This window comes from Dasypus novemcinctus, chromosome 31 (genome assembly GCF_030445035.2).
Source record: "Dasypus novemcinctus isolate mDasNov1 chromosome 31, mDasNov1.1.hap2, whole genome shotgun sequence".
Classification (NCBI taxonomy): Eukaryota; Metazoa; Chordata; class Mammalia; order Cingulata; family Dasypodidae; genus Dasypus; species Dasypus novemcinctus.
Genome location: NC_080703.1, coordinates 39,790,015 through 39,817,865, shown reverse-complemented (window position 1 = coordinate 39,817,865; position 27,851 = coordinate 39,790,015). Strand labels below are relative to the sequence as shown.

The 27,851-nt window shown below is 39.5% G+C and overlaps 1 protein-coding gene across 10 annotated transcripts in view; it reads right to left on the bottom strand.

Annotated features, from left to right (window-relative positions):
- Nucleotides 1-27,851, bottom strand: part of SATB1 (SATB homeobox 1) — a 97,998-nt gene that overhangs the window by 34,512 nt on the left and 35,635 nt on the right. For all 10 annotated transcript variants that reach the window (XM_071212877.1, XM_058290777.2, XM_058290778.2 and 7 more), the window contains exons 6-8: nucleotides 16,489-16,600; nucleotides 13,864-14,318; nucleotides 5,869-6,081 (exon numbers count right to left, since the gene is read on the bottom strand). In XM_071212877.1, coding sequence (XP_071068978.1) covers nucleotides 5,869-6,081; nucleotides 13,864-14,318; nucleotides 16,489-16,600 — 780 coding nt within the window. The remainder of the gene's footprint in view (nucleotides 1-5,868; nucleotides 6,082-13,863; nucleotides 14,319-16,488; nucleotides 16,601-27,851) is intronic.

Sequence of the window (27,851 nt, the reverse complement as noted above, 5' to 3'; positions counted from 1 at the left end):
AGACCTTTAAATCATAAAAATGATCTAGTCATCCTTTCCTAGTAGCCAACACAATCAAAACAAAGTGGAAACCAAGTATATCCAAAAACATTTTTCACAAATGTGAAAACAACCTTTTAAAAAAACAAAGAAAATATCTGAATGTATCAGCCATTTTTAAAATATTTTGAAAAGTTCTTCGCTATCTTGTTGGCCCAGGTATGCATCTCATCATAGATAAGCATTAGAATTCTGGAATCACATTTTTCCTTAAACACAAGCTGTTGCTTAAGGGGAACTGACTTGGACAGCTTTTCAAAACTAAGAAGGCTGAATTTTTCCCCAGGTAAAAATGGAAACAAAAATCTTTTATACCTCACTCTACTAAGTACTATTTTAGCTTAGTACAAAAAAAAAATCTTCTTTAATCCTGGTTTAGCTTTTAATATTATACCCCACATTAAAATTCATAATGGAGCTCTTTCCAGGCAAAACAAAACTATTCTTCAGCTCTTCTCCACAAATAACACAGGAGGTAAAATAACTGCGTTGCTTCCTGCATAGCTTTTATCAAGGTAGGGTATACCACTCCATCATTACGGTGGCGCCGGGAAGTAGTTAAGAACTGGAGTTTGTATTATTTATCCTCCCACGTGGGTGTGGGAGCAGTACAAGGGTCTGTTTTTTACTACACTAAAATTGTGAAGAACACGCATTTTTCATGAAAGTTCTACTTTGCTTCTTGGATTGTTGAATGTATTCCATCATACTTTCAGGTGCCACAAAATTGACCCCACTGTGAGTCCTGATTGGGGAACGGGCTACTCCTTGCTGCTGGCAAAGCTGTCCACAAGCATATCACTCACATGCACGAAAATTAAAGTTTTTATGTCGTATTAATAATGATTACAGTAATAACAGAAGCTGACATCTATTAGCTGTGCATTACGTGCTGGTCATTGTGCTATCACACATGAACTTTTTCACCTGCACAAGAGCCCTAAGTGGGTACGATTACTACCCCCTTTTAAAATTGGGAAAACTCTTAACCCAGAGGTTAAGTGGTTTGCCCAAGGGGAAAAGCTGAAATCTGAGCTTATGTTTGCTGCTAATGCTTATCTTTGAAACTACTACACTATAGCCCCATGAGGTTATGAAGTTATATCAGCCTTCTTTATTTGGGAAAAATCTTGTTTTTTTAAAGACGTGCTGGGACTGCTTTTTGGTGTCCCTTTGCTAAATCTACTTTACTAATGTCTAATTTTTAGCAACCAAGGGCCTTATTGTAACTAATGTTACAAATCCAAACTGAATTTATTTTTTAAGATACGTAAACTACAAATGTTTTCTTAATAATGCCATGTAACAGATAAGCTGCTCCCAGGCATTCTAATTGGTGATATAGAAAATAGTTAATTAAAATGGTCTTGATTATCGTGACTCTTTCTTTTTGGACTTTTCTTCCATTTGTAGGAACACTATTAATTTTTCAAATATGGGCTTTTAGAGGCCCTCTAACTTTTAAAAAATGACCATTAAAAGAAGGCATTTGCAAGCATGAGTGAGACCTTAAAATAATGTTATTCAAGGGACCCATAACAAATAAAACTTACACCAATTACTGAGTTCCTGCCTGTGACCGAACCTGAAATCAAGATGAACTGATGCTTTGCCATATTATACAAGAATTTGTTGTAAAGAGATGGAAGTTTACAGTTATCAGATTAAATTACATATTCCTAATATGAATTTTACAAGTTTTCCAGAGCATTTTATAAAATATTATACCTTACTATAGAAGAAACTAAGGAATTACAGAGATGCAAAATAAACAGAAAAATTACATCATTCATACAGAAGTGGTAACCTAATAATTATAGGCTTTCAAACTAGCCTTATGAAAATGTCAGAAATTGCTTAACTTAACTCCAAAGTTGCACATACTAAAACACACAAAACTAGTACCACTTAAGGTTGAAATCGCCTATTTAAAACTTATCTGTTTTGTGGAAAAAAAGAGTTCCCAGATTATCATCTATTATTATTAACAGAATTCCTCTTAAACCCATCTGGAAAATTTGCCAAGCATAGGCAGAAAAGAAACCCTGACGGTGAGGGAACTTTGCAGCGGTTGGGTTCATCCACATAGTCTCACACAAGCAAAGCTTGAAAGGGGCTTTTTCTCCACAAACTCAAAAGTGCCAGATTGCCACAAGCCTTCTAACACGGACATTTGTCAAGCCTTTATTGTATTCTATCAGGAGAATATGCACAAGTGTTTCTCTCCCTAATTTAGCCATGAAACTTCCCATCCCTATGACGAAAAGAAAAGGTTGTCAAATCTCCTTGTCCCAACTCTGAAATAAGCTTGTACTTTGAGAAGGTGGCTTGACATACAGAAGAGAACAATAGACTTAAGTGGGGGATAGGAAAACGTTGACTAGACCTTGGACTCGTTTTTCTCATACCAAAAAGTTGGTATGGGGAGTCAATAAATTAATGAATTAATGTATATATAAAAAAAAACCACACCTGTGAATTATTATCAAACAATAATGGCAACTGGAGTACGTGTATTGTGAAAACATGCTTTCAGCAAGCAGGTCTGGCAAAGAAGCCACTGTCCCAGCCCCAGCCCAAGGACACGGTAGGGCTGCCCCCACTGGAGCACAAGGGACCTACCTGCCGGCACAGGAGGCACCTCACCTGAGCAGGGCAGACAAGCGCGGCGGTAACTGCTGACACTGGTCTGGGGTCCCCACGTGAGACATTCCTAGGAAGTACAAGTGGTCCTGACCCAGACCAGGGAAGTGCCTGCTGAAGGATGGACTTAGAATCCAACCCCGCCAATAGTTTAGGGCAATCCGCACCAGGTAAGGTGTGGCCTCAAGTCCACAGGGAAGGAGCTGAAAGAGGACCCAGTCCTGCCGACCTAAAGGTGATCTGTGAGCCACTGAGGAACTCTGCCTACAACACGCATCTCTTTGTAGATTAGTCAGGATTCTGGTAAGACCCGAGCCCAAGGTTAGTTTTAAAACGTGTTTCAAATTGCACGATCCTATACAGTCCACTGTCGTACTGACAACATAAAATTGAAAAATAGAAAGTTTTACATAACCGTTTCTGTAGTTTCCTCCATTTTTCAGTCCATTTGAGTCACTTGTCATGAGTATATTAAAACCTTACAAGTGGTGTATGGGCTCCAATTTTAAATAATATTCAATTTTGACTACCGCAAAACAACACAAATTTAACTGCCCTCTAACATGTTTTTCCAAATATAAAATATTTTGCACCGATAACACTTTTAATACAGTTTAATGCATCATTATCATTTTGTTAAAGGGGAAAAGGTGAGCTCTTTTATGCTAATATTACATAATGCAAGGGACTTCTCAGTGACGCAAATAAGGCACCTTAAAAGCTTATGTTAGAGCAATGAAATACAATTATACACACAGACATACACACATATACCAGGTAATCATTTGGGAATTTGGTTAGCTGGACAGCAGTATTGCATTAAGAGAAACAATTTTTCCTTTGCAAGGGTTTCAACTAAGACTCTCTCTATACCTTATATGTTCATCATTGACTGATCACCCCAGCTAAGGACTGATCTCAACCCCTCTTAAGAACAAACAAATACAGCTAAGGGTGGCTCAACCAGTTAATCAATAATTCAGACCAAAATAAATTACATATATTACCTATCCCAATTTATCAGCAGATACAGCCTTTAAACACCTATATATGAAAGCTATTCAATAGGATCTTAGCTATATATGGAAGGAATTAACACTTAATAAGAACAAATCTAACTTTAGTTAAAGAAAAACTTGATGAATAAGATGAGCAGAGTCACATTTGGAAAACAAATGGAAGCACTAAAATTCTAGGAAAATGACAAAACAAGAATTGGACCAAAGAACACTAAGGCAAGCATTTGCGTAGATAAAAGACAGAGCTCAATTTACATTCGTCTCCAGTAAGCCGTTCTTTCCTCAGTAGCGCAATTAAGTGATGAGTAAAATACCTCTCTGCCCATTCAGGGATGACTAGAAGAGGTAAGTTACCTAGTGAAGGTGTGTGGATTAAATCTGAACTACCCACACTGCAGAAGTGTGAAACCAAGCCCCAAATAGAGGGTGTTTGTTGTTGTTTTTCCTTTTTAAGTTAATCACACAGGCATACATAAAGAGTTCCTATTTACCTTAAAGAGATAGTTTATAGAAGACTCTACGGACTAGACTCAGTAATTGTGTGGGTGGGCAGGTGGGTATTATGTACCCAGGAGCACTTTTTTTCTGCTGGAGAAACAGAACTTTCTTATTCATAATTACAGCTTCGACTTCTTTACAGTCTGCTCCTATAGATTTTAAGACCAGATTGATTTTCATTTTTTAAAAAAATGGAGAAAACGGATTTTTTTGTGGCTTCAGAACATTTACAATAAGCAGTTTCAGATCCTCAACAAGTGGCTGAATAGTATGTCTATTCCTTATTTATGAAGTATCTGAGTGGTTTTATTCTGCAGTGGTAAATGAGCTTTTTCTGTATTTCCACACATAGAAATGTAGAGTTATTTTTTGTTTTACTAATAGTGTAAAGAAATTAACATCAAGATACAATTTCATTATGACACTATACTCTTTGAATGCTCTGAATATGAGTTCCATATTCAGTTTTTATCCAGTTTTAGCTGATCTTACTTTTAAGCGTGGGACACACCACAAATTAAGTGTAAGAAATGCATTTGCTTGTGGGTTTGAATCTAATCCACTATCAAACTATTATCGTTCATTTTGTGCTGAAAAGTAATTGCTTGAATGCTCAAAATAGTTATAAGACTATAATTTAGATTTTGATTGAGAAAATAGTAAAACAAATGTACAAATACAACATTTTGGGAAGATGACATTTTTCCTCCAAGTACAAAAATTTGGAGAAATAGAAAATGTGCCCATTTCTGGGAATAGGGCCACAATTCCTTATCAGCCCATTTAAAGCAGCCTTCAAGGATTGTGCTGAACTTAATGATGAAAAATTACAAACGAGACAATTATGTAATTGGTACCAGCTGCAGTCCGTCCTGGAGAGTATACATTTATTTATTTATTTATTCACTTACTTACTATTCAAATGAGGGTTCTTAACTGGTAGGGGTAAAATTAACTTTATTACCCTTTTTTCCTATGGAGTTTAAACTATTTCTTTATTTAATAACAGTAGTAGAGACAAATATCCCATTTAAAGGCTCCTTTTTTTCCCCCAAAGAACCCCAAAAATGAAGAAACAGAAGGCAATTTTCCTTCCTCTAATTAGTGGCTTATTGTTTTCATATCAGAATTGGCCATTGGGGACCAAAGTCTCCTCGAGCAACTCTGAGTTATTCGTACCTTTTAAATCTCGATCAATTTCCATTTGCACCATTTTGTCGCTAGATACATGAAAACAAGAGGAGAAGCAGGAGGGCTCACCTGTGGGAGAGGGGGCTCACCGGAGGGGGGGTTTACTTGTGGGGGGGCCTCCTGCAGGGGGTGATTCAACTGTGGGGGGCTCACCTGCAGGGGGCGTCACCTGTGGGGGGGCTTACCTGCGAGGGGATTCACCTGTGGGGGGCTCACCTGCAGGGGGCGTCACCTGTAGGGGGCTCACCTGCAGGGGGCGTCACCTGTGGGGGGGCTCACCTGCAGGGGGAATTCACCTGCAGGGAGGTTGCTCACCTGTGGGGGGGCTTACCTGAGGGGAGGGCTCACCTGCGGGGGGGGGGGGGGGGGTGTCTCACCTGCGGGGAGGGTGCTCACCTGTGGGGGGCTCACCTACGGGAGGGAATTCACCTGTGGGGGGCTCACCTGCGGGGAGATTCACCTGCGGGAGGCGGCTCACCTGCGGGGGGCGGCTGGGAGGGGTGCTGATCAGGGGCGCGGGGCCCATGGCCGAGGCGGCGTTCAGGCTCCTTTCCCTCTCGTCCTGGTAAATGCGGTCCCGCTCCGCCTCCGGTAACTGGAGGAAGTTCTGCATAGCCCGGAGGTTTACCAGCAGAGACTGGGAGGCCGTCTTGGGGTCCTCCTCTTTCCGGAGGATTTCTGAAAGCAAGCCCTGCAGAGAGAGGGGGGCACCCGGTGAGCGGCCCCGCGCTTCGCCCAGCCGCCCGCGACCCTTCCCTTTCCTTTCCCACACTGCCAGAGAAGGAACAGTCAGAGGCACCAGTTCCACATGGGAGGAGTCTAGCTACCAGTGTGGGCCGGGAGCCTCAACTGTATTCCTAAATTTATTAAGCATCAGCTTTACATATAAACTGGAACTGTCTAATTGGTCTCCTTCCTTTGAGTAGCTCAACTTGCCAGGAAATCTTTCACCAGGAGGCGATGGAAGGAAGTTAAGAATAAATGAACCATGTAGCCACTGAGGGGTGGGGGTAGGGAGGGGAAGAAGAGGTGTGATGTGGGGGCATTTTCAGGACTTGGAGTTGTCCTGGGTGATACTGCAGGGACAGATGCTGGACATGGTATGTCCTGCCGTGGCCCACTGGGTGGACTTGTGGAGAGTGTCAACTACAGTGTAAACCACTATCCATGCGGTCCAAGATGTATTCACCAAATGCAATGAATGACCACGATGATGGAAGAGGTTGTTGATGTGGGAGGAATGGGGTGAGGGGGGTGGGAGGTATATGGGGACCTCTTATATTTTTTGAATGTAACATTTAAAAAAAAAATAGAGAAAAAACAAAGAAAAACAAAACAAAACAAAAAAGAAAAAATGAAGTCCTCATAATACAACAGCACGGAGCTGTATAGCTCAAGCAACCCAGACAAAGGAGAAGAACGCCAACTGCCCTATATCTAAACATACGAAGGCATTTCTAGAGATGGAGGGTGAGTCTTTAAAGAGAATACTAAGCAATGCGCTGTACTGTATTACAAACATGTACATTAGGGAGGCACCACCTAAGGTTTATGTTCTATTTTCACAAGTAATATTTTAAGGTATTGCTTCATCTTCAAGTTATTAAAGTCAAAGATACAAAATGACCCTCTCAACTTACATTCAAAGAGAACCATGCTAACTACCGCAAATGATTTTAAATACTATTTGAAATAAATGCTATAAACACAGATAGAAATTGTGAATTTTAGAAGCCACAGACAAAACCTGAAATAATCACTTTTCCACATTGCAAAATTCTATCACAGCATGCCAAGGAAAAGAATATTTACCCAATTTTCCTACCATCAAATTTCTTGGTTCTGAAAAAATCAAATTAATTTAGTGAATAAGAATCGTACCTTGTGATAGACATTTACAAACCATTAGAAAAGTCTTTATGGTACCTGTTGCACCAAATAATAGAATATTAATTTATAACTTTTTTTTTTAACTTTTGAAAGAATGATTTCAAAATTGGATGGGGTTTTCCCTAATGTGTTTAAGACACCATACAAATAAAAAACACATTTTAAAAAAAGGAAGAAGAGAGACTATACAAACAGAAGGATTAGAAATAAAAAATTTTAAATAAGAGCTAAGCAATCTTTATTTCTTCAATCTTTCACGTCAACTAATGCTTGGGACACCAAGGCACATTTTCTTTCTACACTTAGCCAAAGACCAGCTTATCACAATCAAGCTAAGAAAAAATTTGTATTGAGATTTCTACATAATTTGTAAATTGCACTTTCCAATATGTCCTGACTTAATGCTAGTGGTTAATGGGTATATATTGGGAGGGTAAACTATAAATAAAAACAGTCAAAGCCAAACATTATATTCTGTGGTTTCCCAGAGGGGCAAACCTAGCTTTATTTTCAATTCCTTAGTGATAAGGTACCATTTTGCCCAAATATAACGGTTGGGTGTAGGCAGTATAAAAGCACTGTCCACTTTAAAAATGATTCACAGGCTATTAAAAAAGAACTTCCAACAAGCTTAGGGAGCTTAAGAGTAAATCTTTAAGAGTCTCTTGCTCAATCTGTTGCAACTGAAAAAAAAAAAAGAGAAACAAGACCTGAACTTTCTGTTTCGCTGTTAAGAATTTGGACGGTTAAGAATGGACACACATCCTTTCATTCATGATACTGACAAGTCATGCTGCAACTGTGTCTACACAGGAGCAAAACATCCAGCCGATGTGACTAAAATTCAAGCAAACAGGCAGTCAATCATCCAGCTCTTTAATTTGCACAAGGCCAACTAACAAGACTGACTGTTTTTGACGTGTGATATTTGAAACTAAAAAGGATATGTCTCAAAAAATGTTTGCAGATAGGTGTAACAAAGTAGGCTTTATTCACCACCCTTTGCCCCCCAAATGTTATAGATAAAAAAGTGTGCTTGAGAGCAAAATATATCAATGAGAGAGAGAGAGAGGACACACAATATATACACATATACGTCATAAATTCCTGGAGTATAATAATCTAACATTCAGCTCTGACGTCTCAGCACTATGCCTGGCATATAAATGTTTGATACATATCTACTGTATGAATTAATTCTATGTTTACGGAACACAAAGAGTTCTGGATGATGGAACCTTAACGAACAAAATATGCTATCCACAGGTAAATTCGCAGGGTAATTACAGGTGCTCAGGGTCCGCCTTCAATGAAAAGGTCCATGGCACTGTGTTAGATGTTTATCTGCAATACTTGGTCAGCCATTTAAAAAAACAGATTAGGTCAAAAGAGATCCTATAAATATTTAGGATTTTATTTATATTTGGAAAATGGGAAATTCAACATCTACGAATCTTAAATAAAGTAACATAACACATATTTCTATTAAAAATGTGTCCCGAGGCAAGTGCAAAAAGCAAACACATGAAAAAAATCCATGATATTATTCTCTCTCAAGCCTTGCTAACATGAGACTGAGTCATCATTGTATGGCTTAAAGTAGAAGACAGCAAGTCACTGTGTAGAGAATCGAGGACTCTCACTGTCCATATTTAGATATTGGCACAACTTCCCATTTCAGCATACATGTGTTTTAGGGGCAAAGCATTTTATTGCCACTTATATTAATTATTCTAAAGGGGCAAGTGTCGTTTTCCTACCTGGAGTATGCCTAAGGTCTAAAGTGGTATTTCAAATCCGGGAATGCTCAAAGAGCTATAAATTAGCCAGTGTAGACAGTCTCAGGTGGTTTTAGAAACCTTTGGGGCTTTTTGGCCCAGAGCTTTCAATGAGGGGAGTGCCCCCTGGTGGAAATGCTTGGAAACATTGTTAGAAAACATTTTGATTAGAGAGCGTTAATTACCAAAAACATTTTTTCATGCTACTTTAGAACAACAAAATGACTGCTCTCAGAACATGAATATGGCTATGGGTGTTTCAGGACGTTAGAGTTGTTACTAAAATAGCCGCATTTATGGATTCAAGATGTTCGCAGCCTCTGTTGCCCATTTCCTACGGTTGAAAATGTAGTACAGAGTCCCCAAGTTAAGTCAAGGTCATTTGTATCAATCCCCCAGGATTAGATATGAAGAGAGACCTTTTACCAAGATTTATTCTATTTCCTAAAAACTAGTATGTCCAAGTTGTCATATACCTTACCTGTCTCATAAAAATGATGAAATAACAATACTAAAATATATAATCAATATTTTGCATCGTAGGTGCTCAATAAATTCATTGAACTAAAGTAAGCAAAACTTAGCAGTAACTCTTGTTTCTGGGAAGAAAGCTGGAGATTGTGTATGTTAGGTAGGATGTTACCAGCATCTCATGACTACTGATTTTATTGGAAATGAGAAGCTGCTTTTCGTTTCACTGGGACTTCACATCTTACAAATAATTAGATGCATACTCTGTGTATGAAAACTTAAAATTACTCTGCATTGTAGTTACACAGTGCTTAAGTGAGAATTCTTAATTTTTTCAATTATGGAATGAGTTTAGGAATGAGATGAATTCCTCAACCTGTTTTACATTCCAAAAAGAGTTTACAAGTTAGTTATTACCAGTAAAACTCATTAGATATTGTAAAAGAAAGGAAAAAGCCTTCAATAAATATTATCAGTACTTCCAAAAGCTAATTACGAATTCTCTAAAACAGCAGATAAGCGGAAGAGACTGCCAATCTGCACAAAAAAAGCCTGTCTGGTCTCCCGTTTGTCTCGTCTTTGAGTATAATCACTGATACAAATAGATGTTATCAGCTTCGTGGAACTTCAAAGCCCTCTGAAGGAAAATATGAGCTGATGAAACCTCCCCCTTAAAAAGAAAATACAGACAATATCCTTCAAGGCTACCTGCCTTTGTTGTTCGGTGAATTTTTGATCACATGACCAGGTGAAAGACTATTTTCAAGCTCCACCCACTCCCTTGGCTGCCGGCCAATTAAGTTACCTAAGCAGACACATTTATCTGTGCTGTTTGGTAGGCGAACTGAGAACTGTCAGGATGGGGTAATAGCACCTTTTTACCTTTTATTCAATAGTGATATGGATAGTGGACTTTTCTTATATTACACTGTGAAGAATTATAGGAACATAGTAGCAATTTCTGTTATACTTAAGCAGGCAAATTTCTCTCCACCACATAATTTACAGAACTCAAATTCAATAAAACATTACATGATGGTCCATTACTGTTATCAGTTTTGAATAATCCATCTTCATTCTTCATTTTACTGGAAAATAAAGTGTGCCCAAGACAAGAGGAGGGGGAGAGAAAAGGAAAAAGTCACAGGATGGGACCAGAGTTAAATGCCCGGTTCTATTTAAAAAAAAAAAAAAAAAAAGGCACTAAAAGATATCACAACCTTTAAATAGCAATAATATAGAAGGGGTGAAAAGAAAAGTATAAATCTACAAGCTTCAACAATTATTTTTAGCCTTGGGTTTCCATTAAAAAGACATCAGATAGGCATAACTGAATGAATGACATATGCTAAAAGCTGGTACCTTCAAAAGCAATTAAAGAATATACGCCCATCCATTCAGAACGGGAAAAATTCCTTAAAACAAGTAGTTATATAAATTTCACCATAAATTTTCAGAAAAGGTAAACTTTAAAAAAAACAGCCACATGTAAAAGTCTTAAAGAATGTCTTAATTTAGAAGACCCTATTAAGATGATGAGAAAATTCTCCAATTAAGAATTAAAATATGAAATCCAGAATTTTAAAGCTATACAGAACTGTCAATGACTAAAATATTTTCAGCTCAGATTAGCATTATTATAATGTTTTAACATATTCTTTAAAGGGTACAATGCTTTTATCCGATTAGACCATATAGCTTTGCATCGGTATGTACATATTTTACATTTTTTAGCTGTAATAAGTGCACATAAATGTGTGACGTGAGATTTTACTCTGCAGAGCTCATCTATACATATGCATTAGCATGTGCATTTTCGTACTCCACACACATTACACACGCTCACTCTGCACCTGCTTTTATTGAAATGCATACACTTTGAAATAAACATACTACATACATTCATATAAATGTGTCATCGTTAAAATAAATGCAGTTGTGTGTGTGGTGTTTCTAAGTATGACCACCCAAAATACACGTATGCTTGCGTGTGCAAAAGCTAGTTCATAAAAAAGTGAACACTTAAATACACATAGAAAATCACACTATTCAAATCAAATATCTTCAAATATGGCCCAAAATCCACTTTTACTGAGGAGCAACACATATCAACATAAAGGTTTAAAACTAGACCCCTCCATCACCCAGGGAGAAATAATTTTTGGTTAATGATTTTCCCCCCCAAATTCGCTATTATTACAGGAATCTATTATCAAGCTGTACTAGTTTTTTCATTCTACTCATCACCAACGAAAAATACAGTCACTCTTTTTGATGTTAACCACAAAGATGTCTATCTTTTCAAAGAGATTAATTTGGTATAAAAAGAGAGAGAATTCTTTCTTCCAGTAACAAATTCTACAGATATCTGTAGAATTTGTCAGTGTGAGAACTAACAGCAGAACAAAAGGCCACTCTTCAGAGTAATGGTTGTAACGTCATAACCAAAAAGAAAATGTACTGCTGGGTGGGAACTTCACTCTAACTCCCCCTCAGCTCCTCTCCTGTCATTCTCCACCATATGAAGTAAACTCTCCTTGGTCATTTAAGAAACAACTCTTGGCTAAATCATGAAAATGCTTATCTGTATGTAACTCTGTATGTCATTTGTATCTATGCCAATGTTGTCTTCATCCATGGATTTTTTTTTTTTTTTTTGGTCCATGGACTTTCAATTCAATTCAACAAACAGTTAATGAATTTTTAAGTGGGCTGGACGTTTTTTGTTTTTTTTTTTTGGTCAGTATTGAGAACTACTGATAGTTATTGCTATTTACCAAAGGAAAAAAAAAAAAAAGCTACCAGGAGTATTTAGAAGGTTGACTTTTGAGCCATTCATTCTTTTTTAAAAAAAATGAATTATAAAAAAAGTACCCATTTATCAACTGATAATGAATACATTTTTACGTTGTAAAAGTATGGAGCCAGGTTAGAACCGCAACGTTTTAACTTGAGGCTCCAATCTCTGCTAAAATCACCCTCTCAAAGCAGCCAACGTACACACACAGATGCAGAACCTGGAAGCAACACTTGACTTTAGGACTGATTCAGGTCTCCTACCTCCCAATCTACCGAAGGCAAGCCCAAAATAAGTCACAGCTGGGATTCTCCTCGCTAAGGAGACTCTGCCAAGAAGGAATTAATACTAGATTACTTCTGCAGCAGAACTGTATCCTTCTAATCAGGTAACAAACAAAATAACCCAAATAAGAGAGGAAAATATGAGTCAGACAAGGAAAAAAATAACGACAGGAAAAAAAAAAAAAAACAGAGGTAAGGCAAGAAAGTTGAAAGGACACCATGTCCTCATTCCAATCAAAGGTGCATGTTTTTTTGGTTTGTCAGTGTACCTGGACCAAAAATAAACATACTGGTTTCCAAAGGGAAATTAAAAAAAAAAAAAGGATCCTCTCATTATCAGTTTAATAGAACCAAAATGTGCTTTAGGTTCTCAAATCTCTTTATCTTCAGAGTCTCCATATCACCTGTCATCTTTTCTCCAGGCTCCTCCAAAACATATTCCACCCTGACAGGATCTTCATAGGAATTTGTGCAGGAGGACCAACCGGCGAACAGTAGGCTGGGAGCACTGGAGCTAGGATCTGCAGCCAGCTTGAGCTAACACCTGTTGTGTAAATAGCTTTACTGAACCCCACACTCCTGCGCACTTATACATTGGCCGTGGCTGCTTTCACCCAACACTGGCAGAGTTGAGCAGTTGAGGCAGGGATTTTAGGGCCCTCAAAAGTCTAAAATATTCACTATCTGGCTTATTACAGAATAAGGGTGTGCACGTCTGGCCTAGAGGCCAGGAGAACATTACAAATAACCCGAAGAGGAGAAAGGACAAAGCTGAGAAGCATTTTACGTCAATAACCCACGATGATGTTTTTTTTCTCAAAATGGCTGCTCTGAATTCAGAGCCAGAAACAGCTAACTGAGCTCCTAGAGGTTTCCATGAAAAAAGCTGTAGAAGAAGTCCTCACTGGGCTAGAAACCTGGAATCCCACCAACCACCTCGTGCAAGTCTTGAAACTTTTCTCAGCCTTTCTACTACTAACACTTTATGCTTTCCTGATATAAAAGCATAGGTAAAGCCAGTCTGAAATATTATTTCTGTTCGTTTGTCCTTCCAGGCCCCTATATCTGGGTCAACCTCTACATTGGTAGATGAGGTTATCTGTTGGGGAAGACGTGACAAAATTTAAATCCCACCAGGAGCGGGCAATGCGACTAGACGGAGAGAAAGAACACGTTAGTAAAAGAACAAACATCCGAATGGATGGGAATCGAGAAGAAGGGAGCGAGAAGAGGTGGTTTCAAGAAAAACTGACCTGAGTTCTGTTAAAAGCCACACGTGCAAATACTGCCTGGGAGATTCCTGCTCGTTTCAGCTCATCGCGGACCCACTGGTAGATTTCCGAGGACACCTCTGTGTTGGTGGACACCTGCTGCTCCAAAGGCTTATTCATGGATCTGCTGACCGGGGGAGGGTGGTTCAAGTACTGCTGGTTTAAGGACTGCTGGGCTAAGAGTCTGTTCACGGCGTACTGCTGGTTCAGCAGCTGAGCCATCACCAGCTGCTGGTTCACCAACTGAGGACTGATGGGCGTGGAGACGAGCCCGGGGTGCAGGTTCGGGAGCGGGGTGCGGACAGAGGGCTGGGCGCTGTGGGAGAGCTGCGCGGGGGACGGCGGCTGTTCGGCTGTGCTCCCTGGGACGGGCTGCTGGCCGAAGGTGACGTGGTTGGTACTTTGCTGGGAGAGTTCAGAAAGGCTATCCATTTCCACTAGAGTGGGCAGAAGAGCAGAAGCGGGTTAAACCAGCAGGGATACGCAGGCGTACGGACTTCTGAGCCTTTCCTAGACAGAGAGAGACGGCGGGCACAAGGGGCAACCAAGAGCCAACGAAACCAGTGAAACTTTGGGGTGGGACACACGGGAGGGTACATCTTTGCTTTCCTCTTCCTCATAACCACACCCGCTTCAAGCACAGGAAAACACCTCTCATGTGATTTTTCCATGTGGCTCAGAATTTAAGGCCTAACATCAATTATTTTCAAATTCCACGTGACAGGTTTTGGCTCGAACTGGACTGAATGTCAGTCGCGCTCACTGATCACCCTACGGAGGCTTAGAAGCAGTGATGCTTTCTTTTAAAGAAAGTATGCCATTTGCTGCAGGGCAACTAAAACCAGGACGGTAAGCCAAGGAAAGACAGAATATGTGAAGAAATTCATCAATAATTTCTCATGGTGCTTATTAACTCTAGGCAAAAGGTTTGGAAGAAGAAACATGATATAAAATGCTTTTTTGGTAGTGGTCATAATACATAATAACAATGGATTGCATATTGGGCAGTGTGCTAAGCATTTTACATGGCTTTTTTCCTTTAATTCTATCATGGGAGGTAAGGATCTTTATAAATATTTCTTAAAATGAAGCAAATGATTTTTTGCATGGCAGTAGAGCCAGTGCTGCTAAGACCCAAATGTTTTTTAGGAGAAGCCATGGTTATCTCCAGATGCTTAGAACAATCTTGAGAGCAAGGGATGTGGCGTCGCTCTGGTACAGGGGTGGTGGTGTCACGGCTTTGCAATGTATTCCCACCTGCCCAGAATGAACGCTTCTCCCTTAGCTGCCTCTACTTGGACTGGCTGAGAGTCAGCTCTAAGTGTGTCAAATGCTTTGCTGCTGCAAGGAAGAAAACGGGCTCGGTGCTCTTGACCGGAAAGGCTAAGCATGGAGCTGTATGTAACTAGGTAACCCTTTCCAAACAACACACCACACCTGCCACGTATAGACCTTGGTTCAGCTTTAACCATCGTTTCTCCTTTCATTAAATATGCAGGTTTTATTTTTAGAGGAACTTATCATATTGCTCCAGTCACTGATGTATGCAAAATAGAACTAAGAATTGGGGGAAGAAACCTTCAATTTCTATCAGTGATATCAGCCCAAGTGGGCCATTCAGAGAGAAGAGGAATTCAAGCAATTATTCCAAAAATGATGCATTGTCTTCATTATAGCCTTAAGCTATAAAAGGCAGGGAATCTGTTTTAGTAGATGGATGGCTTTTCTTCAAATATTAAAAGCTAAAACATGCTCAAAAATCGGGTTCTCTGTTTCTTAAAGTCTTCAAGAAAAGTTATTATTGTTGTTATTAAGTGAATGTAAGGAAGTAAACAGAAATAATTTAAAACAGGGCCCCATGCTATGCATACTAAACATCCCATTTCTGTATTATTTTAAGAGATATTATTTGGAAGGTACAAGTATATGAAAGAAAACATTAATAGAAATTAAAACACTAACCTTAATCACAGTGTCTGCTTTTGTAAACACTAACCAATTCAGCAGGGAGAAAATGCCATACTCAATGCTTATTTCATGCTGCAGATCATTTTAATGCATTTTCTGTGTAACAGGTATTGACCTAAATTTATACGTTAAGATAGAATGTATAGGGAGACCATATTGGGATTAAAAGTTTAGAAATGATGTAATGATTTTTTTGGTATGAGTGGTAAAATGATATGCATAAAAATCACATGGTATCAATGTGGAAACTGCATTTTTCCTTAAAATTAGGGCTTAAGAGAAAAAAACAAACAAACCAACCCTAAAAGCATGATTTACCTCTGAGAGAAATCACAGCTAATATTAGTTATTCAAGCCCTAGTTAGGTCTCTACTGAGATGTTAAAAAAATGACAGCTCCCCTGTACGCCTCGATTCCCTGCATGTCTGACAACCAAGTCAGTTTGGCTGATTTAAACACAAACATTTATTGAATTTAATTATCTCATTATACTTCATACCCACCCTCCACCCCCAAAGAAACATTCTAAATTGATCTCTAATTGGGCAATCAAAAGACCTGGCTTTAGATGTGACTTTGATAAACCCCCAAATGACACACAACGGTATGTAGCCACCACCACAACGGCTTCTTGCTTACCCATCATGTCTTTTGTCTTCTTGAAATGTTTGTACCACCTTCCAAATTCTTGACATTTTGCTGCCGAGACATTTGCATAGTAAGTGCTGTTCACAATGGAAGAAATCATACTCTGCATGGAGAAGTGGGAGGGGGGGGACATTTGTAACACACAGCAGCATGAGACGGAACACAGAAATTACCTCAACTGTGGAAACCGTTTTGTTTTTTTTTTTTAAATCAACTGAGTACCAGTACATTTTTGCTTCGCACTTTCGCCTAAAGCCTCAGCTCCTTAAAATCCATTAAGCAGATCATCGAATGCTTCTTTAAGGAGAAAGCAAGAGCTCGCTGAGACCACTATGGAGTTATCAACCCACAGAGTTTCTGGGAGCATTTATGGGATATCTTTATTGACGTCATCCATTCCCAGACTGGTAAGTTCCGACTGATCCCAATAAATCCAAATGCAGGAGACTTTATGATGGCAATTCATAAATGCTCATCCCCAGGTGAGGGAATTCACCCCTTTGCTGCTGAATGCCTGGAACCTGCAATATTGGCATCGCCTGGAGGCTTGTTAGAAATGCAGTCTTGGGCTCTACCCCAGACCTATTTGATCAGGACCTGCATTTTACCAAGATCCCCAAGGAATTCACACACACAGGAAAATTTGAGAAACACGGCTTCCACTTTCCACTTTTATTTGGATACGCACTGGAAGTGTAGTCACACTGCTCAGAGGCCGACTGAACCAATGTGAGAGAGACAAGCTACTCACAGAGATTCTCTCTTAGAGAAAAACCAGTTCTGCAATTTTACTGCTAGCTTCATCTATAGTATGACCCTGAATTCTGAATTTCAAACTGACCATAAAAGCTTAAAATACATGGCTTTCCTTCTTCCTAAATTTCTCCAGGAGACCCAAAGAAAGAAAATAACCTCTTGTCACCTGGCTTCCTTAGGTTTTTAACAGAAGCTCTGTAAACAAAAATAGTCTACATTTTCACATATTAAAAAAATAATGATTTCAATATATTATTAGGGATTTTAAAGATCATTTTGAATAAAGAAAAGTAATCTTTCCCCTGATAATTTTTGTTATGGTAATTTCAGTGACTGAACTCATGATTCTTTTTAACCATAAGGCCCATATTCTCTACAGAAGCTAAATTAGTTTCCTATTGAGTCTTAGAAATAATTAGTCTTTGGAGCATCAGTCCATCCCCCACTCCTGTGTGTAGAAATACAAGTACTTACATTCAGCTGGTCTCTGGTGAAAAAGTTTACAGAAAGCAGCACTGTATGGGAGGCACTGGGCACTCAGAAAAGCCAATTTGGAGACAAAAGTATTTTTACATCATCTTCTTTAAGCTACTTCCAATTTAAAGCTTTTTTGGTTACTGATCCTGCTGACATCTCTTATCAGTGCTAGTTTTGTAACATGCACACATTTCGGGAAAATGTAAGTCTGGGGGATTGTGTAAGAATTTCCAGGGAAGGATGTGCAAGATTGATGGAAAACATGGCTATCGTTCCAAAGAGACCGTGTGATGTTACCATTTTTTTTGACACTTTATACTTTGTCATTTTCACATTTTATTTCTCTGAAAAGACATTCTTAAAGTACTCATGGTGCTCTGCCATTAATCCAACAGCTTGCAATTTCACTAAGAGCCTCCCACAGCCCATAGTGGAGAAAGATACTTAGTAAGGTTGCCAAAACCAGAGCCAAAGATTACCTGAGAAGCAGTTAACAACCCGTCAGCTTCAATCACACTTACTCTACTGCAATAATGGATCAATAAAAGTCGGACACTAATGATAAACTATGGCGATTGCTGATGGATAATGGTGATTCTGCAAATGGACGCAGCTGATATTCTTCCACTTTGGTCCAATTTTTAAAAATTATTACTCTTATACTTAGACATTTGGGCAATTTCTTAAACGCTAATATAAAAATACATATACATTGTGGAGGTAGTTTATATCTCGATTTTCAGAAATGTATGGAATATCTAAATTTTGTTAAAGATTTGGACAGACATCCAGTCTACTTCAGTTCTGCCCATAGTTCTAGACCCACAGTTTGCTCTCTGCTGCCTACCTACGTGTCCACCTGGTACTAGGGCTACAAAGTCAGGACACAGCTTTTGCCCATAGATGTTTACCATCTACTAGGGAGAAAGAACTGCAAACAGATTTACTGAGATTTAGTGCACTAAGGATAGAAAATACACTTGGGCAGAAGAGGGGGTAAGGGTGAATTCCTAGTGTGCAGAACAAAATAAGGTTGAAATATTTTTTTAAAAACTGGAGTCCACATTTAATGGTGCTATGCAGTCCATGATTATCCATAGGTGAAAAGTAATGCCCATTTGTGCATGTTTAGCAGAGCCTTCCCCTGCCCTAAATTGGAGGCTTCTGTCCGTAAGTGGTTTCTGTATGCTTTCTGTGTGCTTAGAGAACTCTGATTAATGTAAGTATTAGCCAAGCAAGACGTAAGTCAAAAGGCTAGGAGTCAAAAAAAAAAAAAAAAAAGACTATGAGTCATGCCAAAATGATATCCTGGATTCCCCATCTTCCGTGCTTTTTGGAGGGGAGGGGGTGGGAAATACTCCATAATTCAGGTAATTTAGGGCCATCTCTTTTTATTGGAATAATCTACAGTAATTTGTACAATGAAGTAGCTCATAAAGCATCTGCATGGGGCTTTTTTTAAAAAAATTGTGATGAAATCCCTACTGAAACTCAGGTGTGATAGTTGACCACACTGGTGAGCGTCAAGGGCAAGGAAGAGAAAGATTGCAATCTTGAGGGGGACACGTGGCATCTGAGAGATGGTGTTCAGTCCTGTTGTCTTAAATTTGGAAAATCAGAAAGAAAGGCGTCTGGTTTTGATAATACAAATAACAGAAAGTAAAGTCTGCCAAAGAGGGATGGGGATCTGCAGGTGGTCGACCAGGTCCCATGTGCTTAAGGGCTGAAGTTTGGGACGATTGCCAATCAAAATGAGGCACTGGGGTAAAGAGGTCGGCCTACGCCGTGAGTCCACGCAGGTCTGGGGCTCCACATTCTCCAGCCGAATGTCTGGCATTTGTTAAATACACACGGAATGTTCTTTGGGTGAAACGGAATCGGCTAAATCTGCATTCGCGTCCGAGATGTGTCGCACGTTGTTGGTGTGATCTTGAGCCACTGAACTGACCTCTCCGCTCCCATTTTCCTTGTTAAGTGGGAATTAAGAGGAGCACTCACTTCCTGAGGTTATTCTGAGGATCCATTCATTTAGGCATTTTAAAAATTCATTCAGCATATTCTTACGGCACTCCCACTGTGTGCCAAGGGCTGAGCAATGACCTGAAGAGACATGCTACCCGCCCTCATGACACTTAGATTCCACTGGCTCAGGAGGGACAGACGAGTAGAATGACACACGTGATGCAACGAGCACAGAGCCTGGAACACGCCAACCGTGGAGTCATGAGATGCTAATTACTATGATTACTCTCTGCTTCCTACTCCTCATTGGGCTTTTATCATCTGAGCCCATTTCAGCTTCGCTGAAAAACTCTTGCTTTACATATCAGAAGTGTATCGGATTCAATTTTCAAATGAAGTATTTCAAGTCAAGTAAATTTTCTTGCGAAGACCCAAGAGTGAAATCATTAAATTATTAAGTTACAAGTCAGGTCAAGGGACACAGGGATACCACCAAGAAAGAGGGTACCTTCCATTCGTTCCGATATTTCAGAAGCTGGTAGCTGAGAACAAAAAGAGGCATGCCACTTCTCTGACCTGGGTGTTCAACCCCGGCCTTCTCCCACCTCCAGCTAATAGTTGTTTGTCCGTATGCATGTGGCACACTGCATGTAGCAGCACTTGTCAAGCTATGCAGTTTCTACTGGACTGTGAGCCTGGGGTGTTAACTCAATAGGGCCTAGACTTGGCACAGGGCTGGGCACGTATTAGGTGATCAATAATGAATTGTCATTATGACAGACTACCTGAGAAACCTTTCCCTTTTTTTGGCTTTATTAAAAAAAATATGAGGTCCCCATATAGCCCCCACCCCCCTCACCCCACTTCTCCTCCCATAACAACAACCTCCTCCATCATCATGAGACATTCATTGCATTTGGTGAATACATCTCTGAGCACCACTGCACCTCATGGTCAATGGTCCACACCATAGCCCACACTCTCCCCCAGTCCACCCAGTGGGCCATGGGAGGACATACAATGTCCGGTAACTGTCCCTGCAGCACTGAAACCTTTCCTTTTTAAAAACTCTTTTCTTAAAGATCAATAGTAATGGCAGCTTGTCACATGAATCATTTAAATCCATCACTTTCAGCTGTCACGAAAGAAATCCTAGTCTGAAGGAACCTTTGTTCATTAATTTGCAAGAGATCCCTTCCCAGGTTTTTCAAAATACATCCACACAGATGTCTCGGAAGTTGCAGCAGTCGGTGGGTATGTTATTCCAGTTCTCTCTCAGTGTCTATTTATACGCGCTCCGAAGCACTTCGAAAAAGGCACAACTCGTGGTGCGAGTTTTCCTACTCAATGGCCAGTCTGTGTGAAACATCAGGATTCAGGGACTAAGAGGCTCTGACTGGCACAACGCAGTTCCAGGACTACAGCGCACACTGATCGATAAAGAGGCCAAAGCTCTCCAGTGTTGGGAAAGAGGATGGGAAAGTTGGCAGAAATTGGCTTGGGCCTTCGAATCCCAGGGTGACACAATATTCTCATCCCGGGAGCTGAGTTGTAAGCTTTTCTAAGATCCATAAAGCACATGTCTACGCCCTATGAGGAGCTCCGGTTCTTTCCGAGAGTCTGCTGAAGTTCCGATCTGAAAGCATGCCACCTTCACAGAAACCCCAGCTCTCCAGAACGATACCATCTGCCACAGGCTGAGCTTCCTTTTCAGCCAAATACATTATTTATAACCTTTCTAATTGTGAAAAGGTAAGGGTGGAATTTTTCTAAAGCCTGACTCCGATAGAGTTGGAACATTCTGAACCTTTGCTCTAAAATACTGAGGTCTCTACATTTGAAAAATAATACTAATAAGGAACTGACTGACGTTATGTAATTTTTCAAAATATGATGCTCTTCCAAACCCTTGCTAGAGTATCATACACGGTAGGCATGTATTTGTAACATATTTAGAAACCCAAGGAAGACGGTTTTCTGTCTGTACTTGGTCATCTTAGAAGCCAATCCAGAGGTCTGAGGAAGAGGGGAGACCGTCTCAAAAATGAGCAAACTAAAAAAAGGTTCATCAACCCCGGAAAGTCGGTAATCTGATTAGCCTTACAATTGTTTTGTTGTGCCTTTAACAACAACAACAACAACAACAAAGAGCCCACCCCAAAACAATGCTAATCAGGTTATTCAATCATTTAAACCAAAACTGTTCATGCTTTTCTGCCAAATCAACCAACCACAGCAAAATCTGTTATCTCTGATTGCTCAGCTTCCAGTCAAAAAAACAGTTAACCCCCAGTATACCAAAAGTTTTCCAAAATGCCCTCCAAGCTCTTCATGCTCATAGAGAATAAAGAGCGTGCCATGGCATCTTTAGAGGGCAACTGGGAGTGCTGCACTGTATTTGCCTATTACAATAAACTCCTAATAAACTAAACAGCCTGTCCAGGAAGCCAGCAGCTCCCGAGCATTTCACGATCTCCACGCTGGCTTTTGGTGCACTTTTTTTCTTTTAACAGCACTGGGATAACAGGATCAAAACTTACTAAGGACTTGCTGATGGTTTCACCCAAGTGGGAAGGGGTAGCAAGAGCATCTACAAAATGGTGTTTCGCCCATGTTTACAGCTTTCAAGCTCCATCAGCAGAGAGGGCAAGGGCTACAACATCTTATTTACGCAATTATCTAAATACGATTAAACAGCTGATGGACAAATATTAAACTGGAAAATGTATAGTCATTTCAGCTTAATGTAATCCTCTTTCTGTAAACACCCAAGATGATTTTTTTTCAACCAGAACAGTCCTGACATCTCATAAGCCTAAGGGTGAATAGCAAGAGATTGTTTTTGATAGTTATAAATATTCAAAAGACATGCAGACCATCTGCTTTCATAATACAGGTAAAGCAAGACTGAAATGGTGACTGCTGTATAAAAATGCTTCTTTTAACAAAGTCTTCCTCTCCTCGAAAACTATAAAGACAGATGTCAAAAACTGTTTACACAGAGCAATCAGGAGCGTGCAAAATGTAATATTCCTTTTACACACAGTGCTTGCTAAAGAGATTTTTTTTTCTTTTTCTTCCCATCTGTGTGTTGCAACACATTTCTACAAGTTAAAAACATTTTTTTCAAACAGAGATCTCATGAATACCCAAAAACATGCTATCTCGTTTCTGAATGCTAATTAATTTCTACTAAGGAATCTGAATATCTTTTTCTGTAGGAAGGAATGTATGTTTTGAATTGGAATACTCTAGAGACGGCTAGGGAAATAACCTTGCACAGGTTTAATTTTGTAAGGCTATTTTCACAGTTCTTCCTTGTCTAAAACATAGATCTGTTGTGTCCATGCTTTAAATGAGAGCACATCATTGCTAATGTCTTTGGCATAAAGTCTAAAATAACTGTTTTCTGAAATAAATGTCTGCACATGCAGTATGTGTATTCAGAAACCTCTACCTTCTCAGGCTGTGCAGAGTGATATATAAATAAGCCGTGCAGTTAATTTTCAGGACTGCAACTCCAATCTTGACAGTAACCTTTTTATGTATTATATTAATGGCACACAGGCATTAAGTACTTTTTTATAATTTTCAATAAAATGAGCATTTACTGAACAATCTGTCAAACTGCTGGCTCTTTATTCTTTTTACTTGACTTTCCTCTTTTTCGAAAAGTGCAACTTCATATATTCTCATCTCTCGTCCCTTTCTCCATGAGCTTGTCTACCTGAATTTTTAAGCCATTTCATAGATGCATATGAACACTCAAAGGTCAAACTCCAATGTGAGATCAGTCTGAATCAATTCTACATTTACATACAATTTTAATAGAGAGTCTCTGTTAACGGGGTTTTCTTTTAATCCCAAAGGACCTCGAATACCACACACAAGCTCTAAATGGCATCATATGAGATACCGACATGGAACAAATTTGTTGAAAATTAACAGGTAGTCCCCATCTGTTATTTGCGGGTGGTAAGGAAGGGATACGCTTTCAAGTGATGAGAAGCGAATGGCAGGGTTCCGAAGCGCAGTATTCCGTTGGTGCTTGGTAGCTTATGTTCCCCAAATCTTTCCCTCTGGATCCTCTATCGCTTTCTAAGCTATTCTCTTGGGAGACACAACTGGGGCATATTCGGAATCTCAATTTGTTGGGGAGAGACTAATCACTTCTAAATTTTACTTAAACTCCCATTGTCAGAGTTATGGCTCTTGCCATCGTCATCAATCTTGGTGCCTGAAAATGGCATGTTCACTCAGAGTAACCCTGGCATAGCGCTAAGAATGGGAGCTCAGTACAAAGCTCCAAAGGAACCCAAAAGGAAGCACAAAGAGCTCGGATGCGATTCTGTTTTCATTTCCTTATGACATTTCCTAAAGACGAAAATGTGACCCTTTCAAAGCACACAGATTTTACTTAATTATTTAAATATCCAATTTCAAAAAATTCTAGAGAAGATGTTGGTCCACAGTTCACCTGACTTTTCCATATAATTAAAGTAATTTTCCTTAGGCCCAGACAATCTCTTTTGTCCTTTTGTGTAAGTACCTATTTAGATCTTTCTTAATGAAACCAAAACCTTCTCATTCAAACCAAAACGTTAGTAAAAAGCTTAAATTATAAAATATTTCCTAAAAGATATACTATGACTAGGAGTGTGTAATATTTCAAATAACCTCACATAAAGGTCCATGCTTATTTACCTGCAACATGAAGGGAACTGAACTAGGCAATCTCTGAAGTCCCTTCTAACAGCTTTAAGATTCTATGAAATCTATGTATTCCCAAACAAAGGTCCTATAGGGTCTTCTTTAATGGCGAAAGAAGATTCATTTGTAAAATAATCATCCATTTCCAGGCACTCACTGTGCAAACACCTTCCTCTACTGTTTTCTTTTTAGGAAGGTTTTAAAGCCCCATGGCCTCTTGATTATCACATGATTATTAAAATTACACTATTACCAAGTTACGCATTAGGCTAATATGCACAGAATCAGTACAACTTTTCCGTTGGAAAACTGTGGATCAATAAGTTTTGATTTTATAAGCAAAAAGTTTTCTTAATTCTGAATATCAGGTACTCTGTACCAACTTGTACGTATGGGGGATGCTTGTTTATTCTCTCTGATGCCCTTGTATGGGTGAATCTCCCATCCTCTAAAGAAATTAAAATGCCTTATATCTGTGCTTAGAAATAGAAGGAAAAAAGCTATACAAAATTTTTCTTTACATTCCAGAGGTTCTGTTTGGGAAAAAACACAGAGTGAAAACAAGAGCTACTGTAGTTTGAACAATTCATTCTTCCACAAGTAGGTACTAAAATTAGACTCTTTGCAGGAATTTTACTCCCTTGTGCATTCCTCCTGTACATGAATGCTGTCAGATTTTAACTCACACTACCTAACAGCTGGGGATGGGGTAGGAAGGGTGGACAATCTTGGCTTTTGGGGGCCACAGGACCCTCCCTGGGCATCTCATGGAAGCTCTCCCCACTGACTATCAAAACCAGCTTGCATCTGATTGCAGGTGGTTACATGAACCCTCAGACGCCCTTGCAGGGCCCATGGGCTCCTTCCAGATATGATCCAAGACTCCACAGGAGATCTAGAGTCCTGCTTGGCTGAGCCCCTTGTCAGTGGTCAGTCAAGGCTTCCCATTGCTACTTGAAAATACAAACCAGTGTCACCACTGGATTAGGTCACAGAGAAAAATCAAATCATCTGGCTTTATCTCTATCAACATTATGAAGATCCTTCGCAGCTCAGGAAAGAGACATACACCAGTGATCTCTTCTTTAGGAGCGATGATGAAATGGTGGGCTTGTGTTGGGATGGGTTGTACATCATGAGACAATCACTGGAGGCATGTGCTCACAGGCCGAGTGGGTATTTGGGCTGAAGGGTGGAAACCAGGTCCCGAAGGCCCATTTTGGAAAAGCTGAACAGTTATCTGCACCTGCAGCTCTCTCTAAATTCAGGTGATTCTGGACCTTTATACATCTGACATTTAAACATTATATGTTTATAGCCCTAAACAGTTTCCTTACACTCAGTGTGGACTTTAGAACATCGACTCAGGAATGGGCACTGAGAACTATTATGGGGTGGTAACGGACTGTTAGCACTGTCATTTGGGCAGCGTTAGCATTTCTGTCTGTAAATCATGTGACCCTGTTAGTGAAATTTTTCCTATTTTATTTTTAAATATGAGAAGTGAACAAGTAGAAGTGATAGTACAAGAGTGGGTCTCAAATATGACACAAATGAAACAAGATGAAAGTTATTAGCCAGGCTAAAATATATGTTTGATTTTGGAAGAAACATTTTTACATATGCATACAAATGCTAAAAATATGTTGTCAAAGCTTGAGTCTAATGGTGACATATAATTAGGTCTGTGTTTCAGCATTTTTTAGAACTCTGTGTCCTAGTATGTCTAAGACTACTCTTCCACTTACAAACATTTAAGTTGTGTGCACATATTAAGACCATTCAACTGCATGCAAATATATGAGATGGCTTGAAGTATCAGTAGGTTTTCTTAGAGAAGAATTCAGAAATGACTTATTCTTGGTTAAGTCAAGTCAAAATTCAGAACAAGTACAGTAGGAAGACTATTGTGTAAGGTAGGATTGCTCTACACCGAAGTACCTATAAACTATTACTAATAAAACCAGTTGCAAAGTTAATTGCTGCATGGAATAACCACAGAACAAATCCTACCAGGCTGTTTCAGTTTGATACTTTTTTGGGACAGTCGATTACAGTGTAGACAGGGGGTCTAGTCAGCCTGCAGATAATTTCAGAAGCAGTGCTAGGATGGACGTGTAACAGAACGCCTCCCCTTGGGTGCTGGGGAGAGTTGGGAAGGGTAGGGAAAGCAAAGGCATCTAGGAAAAGCTCTCATCCCGACGACAGTCCCATGAGGCAATCTTATCCTTATCGATTTGGTCTAGTCCAAAATACCATGTTTTGTTTCTCTTGCAAATAGGCTTATTTAAAACAAAAGCTTGAGTCTTCCCTGTTCACATTTTAAAATATAGTGGAACTTCATAATAATTCTTAGGGATGTGCTACAAGTGCTCCTTAACAGTGAGAGTGAGTTATAAGACGGTTCTTTAATTTTTTCACAAATAAGTTCTCAGTTTTTCCCATACAGGGTGAAGCTTGCATCAGAATCTTCTACATTTGCAAAAAGTTTCTCAGACCCTGTAGCACCCACAAGTGTAATTTCACACTCTCAAGCCCCACATTTTTTGAAAAACAACTCAAGTTATTGTACACATTAGAACTGGACACTAAGGCTAATGCTTTACAGGAATTAACTCATTTAGTTCTCATACCAATCCAGAGAAAATGGTACTATCACCATCCATCCGGGCAAACTGAGGCATGAAAGGACCCTTGTCCAAGCCCACTCAGCTGATAACGACACAGCCTGCATTCTCCTGGACCGAGCTGCCACCTTACTAATACCAGTACAAGGGAAGTAATGAGCAATAACACAAGTAAAAAGGGACAGAACGAAGCTGAAGAAACACATTCCTTCCAGAAACCCCATTGAAAGCTAAAAAGAAAAAGGAATCCAGCCCTGCCATATATGTTAACATAACCAGGATTTCCAAAACATGGGAAATTCCCACTGTGACTTTTCACTAAGTAATCCTTGTTTCCATTTAGCCCCTCATTTTTGAACTCCATTGAGAAAAAAAAAAAAATGAGGGAAGTTAGATGTGGCAAGGCTTGGGCAATCGACCACAGAGGGAGGGCTATCTCATGCCATCCAGTTAAGAGAGTGATTGTTCAGGATGCTGGAAGCTTCAGTCTTTCCTTAACTTGCAACATGTCAACTGACTTACACCTTTAACCCTTCTGAGTTAAGTGAATTAGATTAGCATTTCTATGAGAAAATAACTGATGCCAGAAAAGAACAACAGTCCACATTCTTGAAAAAGAAGAAAGGAGAAAAAGATGATGAACAAAGAGAAAAAAGTTTTAGGGTAAGAACAAGAGAAAGAAAGAAAGAAAGAGAAAAAAAAGACTATTAAAGGAAGTCCTCTCCACAATGAGGAATTCTGCAACCATATGAATTGTCCATGGAACTCCAGCACCCCATAATAATACTGCATATTAGAACACAATACATTCTTACATTTCTG